Raw genomic sequence first — 16,127 nt, 5'->3', positions numbered from 1 at the left:
CCAACTTGATATTCAATGGCGGAAACAAAATCTTATGTGGGTCAACCAGATACTTGATGCAGGACATTTTTACTCCCTGGCTGAAGTGATATTCTTTTGATTAAATAACAAAGATGCAATTTTTCTATAAGCCTGCATGAAAGGTGTCATACGTAATTACAACCTCCTCTGGATCTTAAAAATTAGCAATCAGCAAATTTAAGCATCATATTCATTTTCAACACCATAAAATTCGTTGAGTTCAGCTGTTTTTGTCTCTGAACCAATTTGGCTGTAGCACAGTGTTATCTCTTATAAATGTTTCCCCGAACTTTGCTCTATGGAGAGAGTTTCTGTTGCTTCTGTCTGTTTCATGTGTTATTACTGTATTTGCATTATTTTCATTTTTGCAAAGAGGTATGCAAGCTGGTATGTGAATTACTGTTTTGTCTGTCATTACTTAGGTGATAGTGGCCCTGAAGCAATTGTTTTAACAATTGAAATGGAGATAACAACTAACAATAAAACTCAGTCTTAAAATGCATTCCTGGAGTAAGCTAACATATTTGTATGTAGGTGAAAGGCTCAAGGTACATACTGACCTTACATCACAACAGTGTTTAACCACAATCAGAAACTAAAGTGCCATCGCACTAATTTCAAGAAGGAAGATACAAAAATAACTAAAATAATTAAAATTAAATATTTTTATTTCAAAATAGTTGAAAATCAATTTTTAAAATTCCAGGTACTTTCATTACAATCACCACCAATCATAAACTGAATGTATTATGACTTATATTATTGATACTCCATCAATTAATTAATGTTCCAATATTTTATTGCACCTATCCCCATATCCAAAAGGTGCAAAGTGCAAATGCCAGGTTCTCAGTAATTCTTTTATACCCCTCTTATACAAATAAATAATAATGGTTATTCCATATATGGATAAAGTGCAAGTGCCAAACTCTATTCCAATCTCTGATATTGCTACTTTGTAAGTACAATTTGTATAGTAATACTCATGCTAATGCTAATATGATAGGAATACTAATGAAAGACCCCAGTTTGATCGCAGAATAATTTATTACTCCATGAATAAGATTGGAATAGAGTTTGGCACTTGCACTTTATCCATATATGGAATAACCATTATTATTTTTTTGTATAAGAGGGGTATAAAAGAATTATTGAGAACCTGGAATTCATGGTTATGCTTCTGAATGTGTTTTTTTTCATCAAATAATTATATACTGCTCTAGTTCAGCTTAGTCTTGGATTTTAACTTTCTAAAATTGGAGATTAATTCTTATTTTTCTGCTGTTTCTAAGATACCGTGGATAATTATGGTATATGAATGGAAAACATAGACTGGGCACAATTTAGGTTGAACAGTAATTTTTGTTCTGCTTTGCGTGATCTAACAGTATAAAATAATATTTATCACTGATATTCTACCAAAGGGCTTAAAAAGGACCATTCACCAAATGTAAGAGTTGCTGCAGAGCTAAAGAAATCTTTTTTTTTCTTCTTTAATTTTGCCTGTTTGTTGCTGAGATATTGGAATCAAAGTATTTTGCTCCTTATGAGCTAATTATTGTTAATTCCAGTGGGTGTTTTCACTGGGGGCATGTACTTCCTCTCCCTGAATGACACTGACCAATCATAAGCATCCAGGTCACATTTGCAATGCTTTATAACTTTATAACTGCGATCAGAACAAGTCTAAGTCAGGGGGCTAAGTACAAAAGTGTAAAAAAAGTAAAAAAAGTAAAAAAAAAAAGTTGAAAAAATATTTCTTTAAAAAAAAATCGCAAAATAATAATAACAAAAAATTTATTGTACCCATAAAAGTACACATATTTGGTATCGCCGCATCGACCCGCCCTATAAAAATGTCACACTAGTTAACCCCTTCAGTGAACAACGTAAAAAAAAAACCTAGGCAAAAACCGATGCTTTAGCATGATACTGCCGAACAAAAAGTGGAATAAGGCTGTGTGCCCACGATGTGTTTTTTAAGCGTTTCCGCAGTGGCAAAAACGCTTAAAAAACGCATGGTAGAAGGCCTGCCATGTTCCCCAATGATAATCCGCATGTGCTGTGCACATGCTGCAGAAATTTCCGCTGCGGATTATCATTGCGGAAAAAAATGCAGCACTACCAAATATTTTGCGGAAGCGCTGCGTTTTCGCCGCCATTGACTTGCATTGGAACGCATGGATTCCGCATCACTGTATATGTAGATGCGCATTCCACACATTCCAATGTGAGGATGGTACCCAGGTGTGGAGGAGAGGAGACTCTCCTCTGGACCCGGGTACTATAGAACTGTGAAAAAAAGAATAAAATAAAAAATATACATTATACTTACCTTCTGATGGCCCCCGGTGTCCTTGTCTTGGCTTGCTGGCAGTTCGCGATAGACTAAAGGACCGCGAGCTGCCGGCAAGCCAAGACAAGGACACCGGGGGCCATCAGAAGGTAAGTATAATGTATATTTTTTATTTTATTCTTTTTTTTACAGATACTATGGTACCCGGGTCCGGAGGAGAGTCTCCTCTTCTCCTAACCCAGGTATCATCCGCACATTGAAACGCATGTTATCCGCATGTACAGATCCAGTGATGCGGATGACATGCGGTCCAATGGAAGTCAATGGCGGCGAAAACGCCGCGTTTCCGCAAAATAATTGGTAGTGCTGCGGATTTTTCTGCAAAGATAATAAAATAAAAAATAAATGTTATATTTACCTTCTGACGGCCCCCGCTGCGCTCGTCCTCCCATGCCGGCAGATCGCGGTGGACTGAAGGACCTGCGCTGACGTCATAGTCATGTGACGGGTCACGCGATGCTGACGTCGGCAGGTCTTTCAATCCACTGCTGCCGGCACCGAGCGAAGCAAGACAGCGCGGGCCACCGGAAGGTAAGTATGATATTTATTTTTTACGATTCTTTCGGTCACACTATATAAATCCATGCTGTTTGCATGGATTTATATAGTGTGACCAAGTTGTTAAGCACTTTCCAAGTGATGCTAAAATCGCTTGGAAAGCGCTTGTCAACCCGCATGCGGAAATGCATGTGAAGAACGCTTTACATCCGCATGTCCCTGGCAGGAAAACTCATGTACAATCCGCATGCGTTTTTTCTGCCAGGGGAGATGCAGAAACACTCAGGAAAAATCCGGAGCATTTCTGCATCGTGGGCACATAGCCTAAAACGCGATAAAAAAAAGAAATATAAATAAAAAATGATATCGCTGAAAACTTCATCTTGTCCCGCAAAAAACAAGCTGCCATACAGCTCCATCAGCGGAAAAATAAAAAAGTTGTATCTGACAGAATATAGCGATGCAAAAATAATTATTTTTTCTATAAAATAGTTTTTATTGTGTAAAAATGGCAAAACATAAAAAAAGTTCAAAATGTCGTATCGTTGTAATCATACTGACCCGACAAATAAAGCGGTCATCAATTTTAACACACGCGGAACAGCATAAAAATAAACACAAAATTTTTTTCCTGAATTGATGGTTTTTGTTCATTCTGCCTTCCAAAAATCGGAATAGAAAGCGATCAAAAGATGTCATTTGCCCAAAAATGATACCAATAAAAACGTCAACTCGTCCTGCAAAAAACAAATCCTCACATGACTGTCGGCAGAAATATGGAAAAATTATAGCTATCAAAATATGGTGATGCAAAAACCAGTTTTTGCAAAAAAAAGTCATTTAGAGTGTGACAGCAGCCAAGCATAAAACCAAAATATAAATCTGGTATCACTGTAATCGCACCAACCTGAAAAATAAAGTAATCTAATCACTTGTACCGCATGAGGAACAGCGTAAAAAATAAATAAAACCAATTCTTCACCCGCTGTTGATTTGTTCATTCTGCCTCCCAAAGATCGCAGTAAGGCTCGGCTCACATTTATCCTGCGGTCAATGCTGAGCACTTACACTGGGGTTTTCATGTAAATCTCTGAAATACTTGATCCAGGCGGAAGATTCCCTCTAATGAGGCAGATGGAGGCACTGTGGACGACATCTGGCTTATGATCCGGCGATGTCCGTCTTTTTAGGCGTGCATAAAAGCACGGATGGCCACAGTTTTGTGCACTTCTGAAAAGAAGGACACCGCTGAACAGAGGCCAGATGGAGTCCAGAGTAACTCTGCTGCCTCATTATAGTGAATGGATTGATCGGGGGTTTCATCTGAATCAAGTCACTCAGAGATTTAGATGGAAACCCCAATATAAGTGCTTAGCGTAGAGTGCCGGATAAATGTGATCCCAAATGTTATGTAAAATGTTCCTAACAAAAGCTTCAAATCAATCCACAATAAAAGTCTCCACTCAGGTCTGTCATCTGTTAACGGAAATATAGGGTTCCGCGTTACTGGTAGCATAAAGGCTCTAGAAAAGCAAAATGGCTCCTCATCCCCCAAAAGAAATTCAGCAAATTCTGCACTCCCAATGCCCCCCCTCCCTTCTGAGCCCCAGTGTGCTTAAACCACATTTAGCGTCCACATGTTTGGCATTTCTATAGCTATGAGAGCCCACCTAATTTATGAGTGCGTGTCTCCAGAAGCATGAGCTGGGCACAATATACTGGTCACTACATTGTACTGGTCACTACAATATACTGGGCACTACAACGGCAGTTTGCAATTTTCACTCAGCAACATCCACTGCTGCTTGTTTCTGGAAAGCACTCATAGAGTCAAAATCGTCACAATACCTGTGAATAAATTCCCAAAGGGGTATAATTTCCAAAATGGGGTCACTTGAGGGGGGATTCTGCTCTTCTATCAATTAGGGACTCTGTATATAAAGTCTGCAAACTATTCTAGGAAAATCTGATCTCCAGGAGGCAAATAGTGCTCTTTCCCTCCCGAGTCTAGCCGTATGACTAAGCAGTACTGTACAGCCACATATGGGGTATTTCAATGTTCAGCAAAAATTGTGGGACAAATTTTGGTGCGATTTTTACCCACTTCCCGTGTGAAAATGTAAAATCTGGGGCTAAAACAAAACATTGGTGGTAAAAATGAAATTATTTTTTCTTCCATCCCCAATGGTATAAAATTCTGTGACACACCTGTGGTGTCAATATGCACTGCACTCCTAGATGAATTCATAAAGAGGTGTAGTTTGTAGTTTGAGGGGTTCTGCTGTTCTTGGACTTCAGTAGCTCTCCCAATGGCTCATGGCACCCATAAACCATAACAGTAAAATTTGCACTATAATATGGCGCTCCTTAACTTTACTGAGCTTTACAGTGTACTTGAAAAGTATTTCCCAATTACATGTAGGGTATTGGCGTACTCAGGAGAAATTTCTAAAATAAACTAAGGACCATTTTTTTCTATTACCTCTTACAAAAATCAAAAACTTGGGGCTAAAACAACATTTTAGTGGTAAAAACGTAATGATTCCTTCTTCACCGTCCAATGGTATAAAATTCTATGAGGCTCATGAGGCGTCAATATGATCACTGCACCCCTAGATGAATTCATTGGGGGGTGTAGTTTGTAAAATGAGGTCGCATACGGGGGGTTTCTGCTGTTCTGGCATTTCAAGGGCTCTGCGAATGCGACATGGCACCCTCAAACCATTGAAGCAAAATCTTATCTCCAATATGGCACTTCGTCCCTTCTGAGCTTTGCACTGTGCCTCAAAAGAAGTTTTCAACCATATATGGGGTATCTGTGTACTCAGGAGAAATTGCACAAAAACTTTTGGGGTCCATTTTCTCCTGCTATCCTTGTGAAAATGAAAACATTTGGGGCTAAAACAACATTTTTGTGGGAATTTTTTTTTCATTTTCACAGATCAACGTTGTAAAATTCTGTGAAGCACCTGGGAGTTACAGGTGCTCACCACATGTCTACATAAATTCCTTTAGGGGTCTAGTTTCCAAAATAGGGTTATTTTTTTGGGGGGTCCACTGTTCAGGCACATCAGGGGCTCTCCAAACGCGACATGACACCCGCAGACTATTGAATCAAAGTCTGCGCTCCAAAACGTCACTCCTTCCTTTCTGAGCCCTGTCATGTGGCCACACCGTAGTTTACCCCACATATGCGATATCTACATACTTAGAAGAAATTACACAACAAATTTTGGGTCCATTTTCTCCTGTTACTCTTGTGAAAATAAAAAAATTGGGACTAAAATAACATTTTTGTGGGAAAAATTAGAATTTTTATTTTCACAGCTTAACGTTAAAAACTTCTGTGAAGCACCTGGGGGTTCAAGGTGCTCACCACACATTTAGGTACACTCTTTGAGGGGTTTAGTTTCCAAAATGGGGTCACTTGTGGGGGGTTTCCATTGTTTAGGCACATCAGGGGCTCTTCAAACGCGACATGGCGTTCGCTAATGATTCCAGCCAATTTTGCATTCAAAAAGTAAATGGTCCTCCTTCCCCTCCAAGCCCTGCCATGTGCCCAAACGGTAGTTTTCCCCCACAAATGGAGTCCCGGCATATCCAAGAGAAATTGCACAACAAATTGTATGGTACAATTTCTCCTGTTACCCTTGTGAAAATAAAAAATTGGTGCTAAAATAACAACATTTTTGTGGGAAAAATGAGATTTTTTAATTTTTACAGCTCAACCTTATAAACGTCTGTGAAGCACCTTAGGGTTCAATGTGCTCACCACACATCTACATGCATTCCTTGAGGGGACTAGTTTCCAAAATGGGGTCACTTGTATGGGGTTTCCACTGTTTACGCACATCAGGGGGCTCTCCAAACGCGACATGGCATCCTCTAATGAGTCCAGCAAATTTTGGGTCAAAAAATCAAATAGCACCCCTTCCCTTCTGAGCCCTGCCATGCGCCCAAACAGTGGTTTTCCCCCACAAATGGGGAATCCGTGTACTCAGGAGAAATTGCAAAACAAATTGTATGTAATTTCTCCTGTTACCCGGGTGAAAATGAAGAAATTTGGGTCTAAAGTAAAATTTTTGTGAAAAAAAGTTAAATGTTCATTTTTTCCTTCCACATTGCAAAAATTCCTGTGAAGCACCTGAAGGGTTAATAAACTTCTTGAATGTGGTTTTGAGCACCTTGAGGGGTGCGATTTTTAGAATGGTGTCACTTTTGGGTATTTCTGTCATATAGGCCCCTCAAAGTCTTATCAAATGTAATTTAGTCCCTAAAAAAATGTTTTTTATAAATTTTGTTGGAAAAATTAGAAATCGCTGGTCAACTTTTAACTCTAACTTCTATAAAATTATGTTTCAAAAATTGTGCTCATGTAAAGTAGACATGTGGGAAATGTTATTTATTAACTATTTTGTGTGACATAACTCTCTGGTTTAAGGGCATAAAATTAACAGTTTGAGAAAGTCATATTGAAGAAATGTTACCACTATCATGAAGTACAATATGCCACGAAAAAATTATCTGAGAATCAGGGGGATCCGTTGAAGCGTTCCAGAGTAATTACCTCATAAAGTGACAGTGGTCAGAATTGTAAAATTTTGCCTGGTCATGAAGGTGAAAACAGGCTTGGTGGGTAAAGGGGTTAAGGCAGTTGTGTCATCTTCTGTTATTGCATTGGTGCTTTGATTTGTAATTAAATTACATTTATGTAGTATCTGCAGTGTAGGAGAAAATCCTGCTTAATATTAACACAAATATGGACAAAATTTCCAATGCATCTCTGGGATATGTTCGTATTTAGGTCAGCATTTTGTAAACAGCTTTTGCAAATGATGCTTTGTTTGTAATACATAAATAGTTAGCACTGTTGTTTTCCACTATTGAGGTCCTAGGTTCAAATTTGACCACCGGTAACATTTGCATGGAGTTTGTATGATCTCCTTGTGCTTGTTTGGGTATGCTCCTAACACTTCAACTTGCTTCTACGCTATAAAGTTACATGGTTTCCTATAAATGGCTGCAGTAGGTTTGATAAGGAAATTAGGATGGAAGCCTGGGAAGCAGAGAAGTTAAAAGAGAATGTTTGTTTATGGTGCAGGTTTGACATATCACCTGTTTCATCACCGTAGAGTTTGTTCAACTCCATTTGAATAGAATTTGAATGGAGAGTAAATGTTAATATTTCAACAAATGTGAAAAACTGTACCGGCCTGTACTAGTTACTGTTTTACTTAGTGTACGATCTATAGAAAATAGCTGCAAGGCATATTCTAATAGCAAGTCATAAAGGCTTATAATTAAACAGAAAAAAAGGAGGGGAGAAGGAGTAACTCTATAAACCATGACTCTTGGAATACATGTGATTTCAAACCTCTCCCTAACAGTTGTTAAGCATAAATTCTCTTGCAAGTAACTAGGGCAGTGAGTGAGTGAGACAGCTCACTTCATTTATCCAGGAATCTGCTGGCATGGAGCTGCTCATTCAGCAGTTTTTAACTGCACTGGGAATTTTTGTATGCCTTCAATTTATAGTGAAGTGTTTTGGATTTTCAAAGTACCTGTTTCCAAGCCTATGGGGCGTATTGCCACCATCTTTTTTTCGAACAATGGGAGAATGGGCAGGTAAAGCTTTTGTCTATCTATCTAGCGATCTTTTTTTGTCTTGACATATATAATTAATACATATATATAAATATATATATATTCTTTTTTATAATTTATGTATTTCAATTTACAGTACTTATTTACTTTGTATATATAACTAGTGGCCTTTGTCTCTCTTCACATCACATCCGTGGCGTTTGGCCAATATGCCCATAGAATATCATTTGCCAGCAAACCTCAGCACATTTTTCATTTTTAAATTGTATTGGAAAGTGTTGTTATCTGAAAAAGGTTTAAGAAACAATTGTGTAATGTGCATTATATATTGTAGTAAGAATGGTGGGTGTATGTATCTGTTTATATAGTTATACATTGGCATATATTCTGAGGCAGATTTTCATTAGAGACAACCATTTTTAGATTGTTGCCCCCATGAGTCTGGCTAATGGAACCTCAGACATATCAGGGGAAATGAAGTATTACATGTCCAGGTTTTCAGATATGATATGTGAATAGATAGAACTGCCAGAGTGGGAGCTGCTCCTACAGATTGACTGTATTCTAACACTTGGAGGGGGTCCTAAGTAGAGGAATCTCTGCATGAAATCTACATATCCTTATAGATAGGGGTTGTCTTAAGTTATATAGACAGTGGATTGCTTGGCTAAGCTACTTGCACCAGACATTTGGTCTAAATTGTGCAAAAAAGCGTCTTTCACTATTCGCATAACATATATTAAAAATTATAGGCACGTTAGACATGATTTTTTGACATGTGCAAAGGACATATTGGATTGTGGGAGGATAAAGGGTACAATATATTGCACTTGTAGTAATTCTGTAGACCAAAGTAAGTCAACTAACGAATAATATAAACTTAGTCTAAAGATAAATCAGATTTATCAACCAACATTAGACATTTAAAAAAATACCACATTTTAAGACAGCGTTAATAAATCAGTCCCAGTGACTATCGATGCAAGTGCAGAAGTCATCCATCTTTAAAGGGAGTCTGTCCGCGCAAGATTACTGTTTATAGCACCACTCCAGCGTTTGTTTTTATTTTACTGCTGGAATGGTGCCACTGATATAAGTTCGCTGCCCCTGGTCTTATACTTACCAGCTGCCATCTTCATGTGTTGTCACTGCCACTCCAGTTAGTTTCCAGCAGCTTGTGACCTGTCAGATCGCTCCAGTATTTGCTGGGTGATCCGGAAGTCACGACTCAATGTAAGTCAGAAAGAGGCATAGGTTTACATTGAGTGCTTGTGACCGCTACCTCTGACTTCCGGTCAATCAGAAGTTGTGGTCACAAGATCACAGATCAGGACAGGCTGGTAAGTATAATACTAGGGTCAAGGAATTTACAGCAGTAGCACCACTGCAGCGCTGAAATAAAAAACATGCTAGAGTGGTGCTGTACACCAAGCACAGCACCTTGTAGGGACATAACCCTAATAAAAATCATATCTTTAGGATCAACATCCATTGCTTCATTCAAATATCCTAAGGACTTGCTCAGCGCACACTGGGCATGCCTGAGCAGTTTAGTGCACCTTCCCATGTACTTGTTTCCGCCCTCCTCTTCCTTAATTCACAGCTCTGGCTTTAGAGGAGGCAGTGGAAGATGGAAATAGATGGACAATAGGATCTTTGGCAAATGCAGGAACAGAGTTGAACATGTTCACACTATCAGTATTTGGTGAGTTTTTTACCTCAGTATTTGTAAATCAAAACCAGCAGTTGATGAAAAAATGTAGAAGTGGTGACATGTTTCTATTATACTTTTCCTCTGATTGTTCCCCTCTTGATTTTGGCTTAGAAACACTGAGGTAAAATACTCACCGAATACTTAGTCTACGTTCCAGCTTTGAGCTTTTGGTGACTTTTTGATGTTCGGGATTTTCTGTTGCATTTCTGCCCTCATTAAGTAAATTCGGTTGATTGTATTTTTTCAAAAATACGCAGCCTAAAAATCTCACCAAAAACTCATTGTGGGACTGTCGCCTGAGGCAATGTTCACATGATGAGCTTTTGGTGCGTTTTTGATGTTGCAGAATTTCTGCACCATTTCTGAGCCTATTATTTATATTAGGTTACTTGCGTTTTTTCATTATATTTTTGTGTGCGTTTTGTTAACATGCGTTTTTTATCAAGTTTTTGATGCTGCAATTTTTGTCTCTGTTTGGTGTGTCATTATATAAATAAAGTTGCCTTGTTTTTGAAACTTCCTGGTATTTTGATTTCACTGAACTTCATTGATATACTGACGTGCGGTTTACATGCATTTTTGATGCATTTCCAATGCGGAAATGCACTGACAACGCACTAGATTTTTTAACCTGCAAATTTTCTGCATCTAATGCAAGTCTATGGGAAAAATCTGCATAGAAAACTCAGCGTACTCTGAAGAGGAATTAACATGATGCGGATTTGAAAAACGCACCGCGAGTGAGTTTACACAACGTTAAATAGAAGCACAGTGGGAAGGAGATCTCTATAAATCCCATCCACTTTTCTGGAACTGTAAGATGCTGCGTTTTTGACACAGAGAAAACACGCAGCTTCAAAAACACGTTAAAAGCTCATCATGGTAACGTAGCCTTAAGGTACATTTTTATTTAGGATTATGTCCCCTACAACAGAGGTCCCCAACCGCCGGTCCGCGGACCAGGACCGGGCCGTTGGGGTTTTTCAGCCGGTCCGCGGGGAGAGGGGGCCCCTCCAGCAGGGCCGCCATCAGGGCATGACTGCCCTGACTCCAGTATGGGGCCCGGCCGGTAGGAGCCCCCTCAGAGCCCCCCTCTTGTGCGTCTCTCTCCTCATGGGGCCCCCGGCCGCATGCTAAGCGCCGGGTCCGGAACATCTTAGCGCTGCGCTGCTGCGGCAGCACCTTCATGATTCCCCTGACTTCCGGTCATGTGACGGCGCCGTCACATGGCCGGAAGTCAGGAGAACCTGGTGTCAGCGATTTGGACGAGCGCCAGGATTCTGCAGGGATCGCATGGGGGTAAGTATAACAAGTTTTATTTTTTTTTAAATACAATTAACTAGGAGTGGGGGGAATGGGAGATGCACATGGGGGGAGGGGAGAGATGAGAGATGCACATGGGGGAGGGGAGAGATGAGAGATCCACATGGGGGGGAGGGGAGAGATGAGAGATGCACATGGGGGAGGGGAGAGATGAGAGATCCACATGGGGGGGAGGGGAGAGATGAGAGATGCACATGGGGGAGGGGAGAGATGAGAGATCCACATGGGGGGAGGGGAGAGATGAGAGATGCACATGGGGGGAGGGGAGAGATGAGAGATGCACATGGGGGGAGGGGAGAGATGAGAGATGCACATGGGGGAGGGGAGAGATGAGAGATCCACATGGGGGGGAGGGGAGAGATGAGAGATGCACATGGGGGAGGGGAGAGATGAGAGATCCACATGGGGGGAGGGGAGAGATGAGAGATGCACATGGGGGGGAGGGGAGAGATGAGAGATGCACATGGGGGGAGGGGAGAGATGAGAGATGCACATGGGAGGGAGGGGAGAGATGAGAGATGCACGGGGGGGTGAGAGATGCACGGGGGGGGATGAGAGATGCACGGAGGGGGATGAGAGATGCACGGGGGTGAGCTGCACATGGGGGGGTGAGAGATGCACATGGGGGGGTTATGTTTACATAACTTTGTTGCCTTATGAAGGGCGGGGGGGGCCCCCAAAAATTTCTTGCACAGGGGCCCACTACAGTCTGTGTCCGCCCCTGGGATGAAGTAAATGCAGCTGAACAGCAGCTGTCAGGACAGCTGCCCTGTCCTGCTGCAGGGCGTGATGGGGCCTCAGTGATGCGGCTCCTGGCACAGCACATTATGTGGGGCTCCTGGCATAGCTCCTGGCGGGGACCTGGTCTACACTATATGATAAGTATGCACTAAACTCCAAATCCCTCCATTACCCCGCCCCCATATGACCAAAGCCCCGCCCACCCCACCCCCTCCTTGCTGGGCCATGGAAAAATGATCTTGCTTCAAGCCGGTCCCTGGTGCAAAAAAGGTTAGGGACCACTGCCCTACAAGATGCTTTGCTTGGTTTGAACAGTCATTGTGTGCTTTCACTGTCTGTAATTTTTTTTAGGAAAATATTTTTTTTGCTTTAATTCTAGTTTAGTACAATTTTTAAGCAATAGAAACTATATTTTGCAGTATATTCATCATCCTCATAAGCCCTTTTGATTTTCATGGGTGAGCTCTATAGCAACTAGGCACTTTAGTCTGGAAAACATTTCTCTATTTGAAGCAAAGTAAAGAACACTTGTTCCTTTTAATTATAAAGAGGCCCAAGTTTTTTTTCTATGGGAAGGTTCAAAGCCGTCAAATGTTTTTTTCAGGGGCCTCCCTCTCCTATGAAGCAGCCTAAAACTAGCTTTGATTCTTCATTGACGCAATATAAAACATAGCCAACATTTTTGCATGATATAAAATTGCTTGCCAATAAATAATTAATAGAAAATAGAACAGCAGCAAGACTAAGCTGACTGGTCCTCTTAAAGAAGCACTCCTCCTCCAATCAAAATTTGTATCCTCTTAATATATTGCAGTCATCATATTATATAGCACTGTGTGCTTACAATTGCTCATTTTGCCTTTCTATCCTGCTAATTCTTCTCTTTGCCATTAGATCTATGACATCATTTGATTAAAAACTGGCTAGCTGAATCCTTCTAAGCTCTATGTAGAAACAGGAGGTCAATTTGCCTGTATGACTCATCAGTCACTGTAAAAGTCTCTGGCAGGGGGAGGATGAGCAGCTGGGTCAGGAGTTAAAGAGAGGAATGATAAATGCAGGGACAAGAGACTTCTTACATAGACTAGAGAAAAAAAAGAATTAGCTGGGCAAAAAGGCAAAAGGAGCAATTGTAAGTACACAGGATAAAAACTTTGATGGGCGTGCTTTTTTAAAGGACAAGTAGATAAGTATATTTATTTATAGATTTATTAATGTATTTATTGTTGCTTATAAAACAATACATGTCCAAAAATTGTGATTATCCATATTAGTGCCTGTCCAGGGGCATATTTGGTGTTCATGCTGCCCTAGGCACCCTAAGTCGTCACACCCCCTACTGACTAAAAGTGCCCATACCCTTTAGATAGTGGTTAAAGTCCCAAATACAAACCAGACTAATGTCGGCCATCGGTCGCTTGAGAGGAAATCTCACACATGAGCATTACTGTTCTCTTCTTTCCTCCGCAGTCTTCCATCCTTCTATAGCAGGGGTGGGGAATCTAAGGCCCGTGGGCCATTTACGGCCCTCGATGATCTTTTATTTGCCCCCCGGTCAGATTCGCAGGGACCACAGTGCTTGGGCCGCAGTTGTATTTTGACAGCCGCCGACCCATTAATTTCTTTGTGCTTTGTGAGCACATGCACACAGTGTTCACTGCTGAATGCTGAGGCATGTGCAATGAAAGATTATGTCCTGACACCAGTGCCAGCATCAGGACGTACTTTGTTGGCAGAGTTAGCGCGCAATTTGTACGACCCCAGAAGGATGGTATAAATATCCAAATGGCCCTTGGCATAGAAAAGATTCCCCACCCCTGTTCTATAGGTACAGGCATCAAGTGTCTTCTGCGCAGGTGCCATTTCCAGTGTTCTCCAGCATGTGTATCTAATCATGCTGGATATACTGGGAACGGTACCTACGTCGAAGTTACTTGATACCTGCGCCTACAGAAGGACAGAAGACTGTGGAGGAAAGAAGAGAACTGTAATACACACATGTGAGATTTCCTCTCGAGCAGCCAACATCTCAGGGACTGAGTGACACTGATGGCAGACAAGATATATGGAGATGAAGTGTGGAGGCAAAGTAATCTTACAGGCACCCCCATATCTACTCCCACATGTAGCCTGCACCCCCATATGTATCCCCACATGTAGCATGCACCCCCATATGAACCCCTATATGTAGCCTGCACCCCACCTATGTACCCCCACATATAACTTGCACACCCCATACAGCTTGTCCCCCCATGTATAGTTTGCACCCCCATATAGCTTGTACCCCATATGTAGCCTGCAATCCAATATGTACCCCCACATGTAGCCAGCACCCATATACCCTGCAATCCAATATGTACCCCCATATGTAACCTGCACCCCACCTATGTACCCCCACATATAACTTGCACACCCCATATAGCTTGTACCCCCCATGTATAGCTTGCACCCCCATATAGCTTACACCCCCCCACATATAGCTTGCACCCCATATGTACTCTGCAACCCAATATGTACCCTCACATGTAACCTGCACTCCCATATGTACCTTGCAACCCCATATGTACCGCACATATAGACTGCACCCCAATATATACCCCCACATATAGCCTGTACACACACATATAGCTTGCACCCCCATATGTACCCCAACATATAGCTTGTACCCCACATATAACTTGCACCCCCCATAGAGCTTGTACCCCCACATATCTTGCTTCTCCCATAGAGCTTACATACCCACATATATCTTGTACCCCCATATATAGCTTGCACCCCCCCATGTACCACCACATGTAGCCTGCACCATTATATGTACCCCCACACAGAACCTGCCATCCCATGTATCCCTGTTCCCTAATTACCCGTCAACAGTGCCTCGTTTGCTGCTTCCTGACCTGGGAAGACACTTCACTTGTAATCTGTTTATGACTCCGCCCATAAGTCACATGGGCATGACATCATCACGGGTCCTTCACCTCTATCATATGTCTTCTTTCGTCGGGGCAGGGAGCTGATTGATGCTCCTCTGCCCATGCACCCTCCATCCCCTTCCCCCCCCCCCAAAAAAAAAAAGATGGCAGCTTTCCTCCCCAGTCCAGAGAAGGTAAGAAAAAGAGAAAGATTTAAAAACTACTACATAAAAAATCTTCCTTCATGATGGCACCGCCCCCAGCAACCTACCGCCCTAGGCACCCGCCCTCAGGTGCCTAGTGGCAAATACGGCCCTGTCCCCAAAAGGGCTCACAATCTAATTTTCTTATTTCATATAGTTGTGCACTGGGGTCATTTGGGATAGCACTTCAATTTACCTATCACTGTTTTTTAATGCAAACATGGAGAGACTATACAGGCTTCAGACAGATGTTGCCCCTGGTCAGATCTTTTCAAGACTAGCATAAAAGAATGAAGTGGTATACAAATTCCATAGATGAAAAAAATAATGCTCTTAATCAAGTGAGAATATTGGAGCATTCAGAAAAGAGCTGCAATTGTAGAAAGGGGCAATGTTAACTAATTTTTTTCTAATATTCAACCACAATGAACTGTAAACTTTCACCTGGATTGAGCATTAGAAAGTGGCAAGCCAAGTCTTAAAGGGGCCCTGTCAAAGGATTTATGCTACCCAGACCATGGGCAGCATGGATCAGATTTTGGCTGCACAATTGAAGCCAAGAATATTATTTTCTGAAATGCTTCAGTATTTCAGAGAAAATATTCTTTGAAAATCCAGACAAGTCTGGCTCGTTCAGTGGCCAGCCCTTCCCAGTATTGCTGCAGGTAATTGAAAGTCTCTCTCTTGTATTCAGATATGGAGAGACCTTTCAATAACCTAGAGCGACGCTGGCAAGAGCCGGCCAGGGCAGTGCT

The 16,127-nt window shown here is 41.5% G+C and overlaps 1 protein-coding gene across 2 annotated transcripts in view; it reads left to right on the top strand.

The window, feature by feature from the left end:
• The first annotated feature begins 371 nt into the window (after positions 1–371).
• The window catches only part of HSD17B3 (hydroxysteroid 17-beta dehydrogenase 3), a 318,623-nt gene continuing 302,867 nt past the window's right edge, over positions 372–16,127 (top strand). The window contains exon 1 of one of the 2 annotated variants that reach the window (XM_073670987.1): positions 372–408. In XM_073670987.1, coding sequence (XP_073527088.1) covers positions 399–408 — 10 coding nt within the window. In that variant the 5' untranslated portion in view covers positions 372–398. Of the gene's footprint in view, positions 409–8,184; positions 8,501–16,127 lie in introns of those variants that run through there. The other variant, XM_073670986.1, reaches the window with a different exon arrangement.

Source organism: Phyllobates terribilis, unplaced genomic scaffold (genome assembly GCF_046119375.1).
Source record: "Phyllobates terribilis strain yellow unplaced genomic scaffold, ASM4611937v1 Scaffold_1__5_contigs__length_1240528914, whole genome shotgun sequence".
Taxonomy (NCBI): Eukaryota; Metazoa; Chordata; class Amphibia; order Anura; family Dendrobatidae; genus Phyllobates; species Phyllobates terribilis.
The sequence above is the reverse complement of the archived record's forward strand: the minus strand, read 5'-3'. Positions and strand labels throughout refer to the sequence as shown.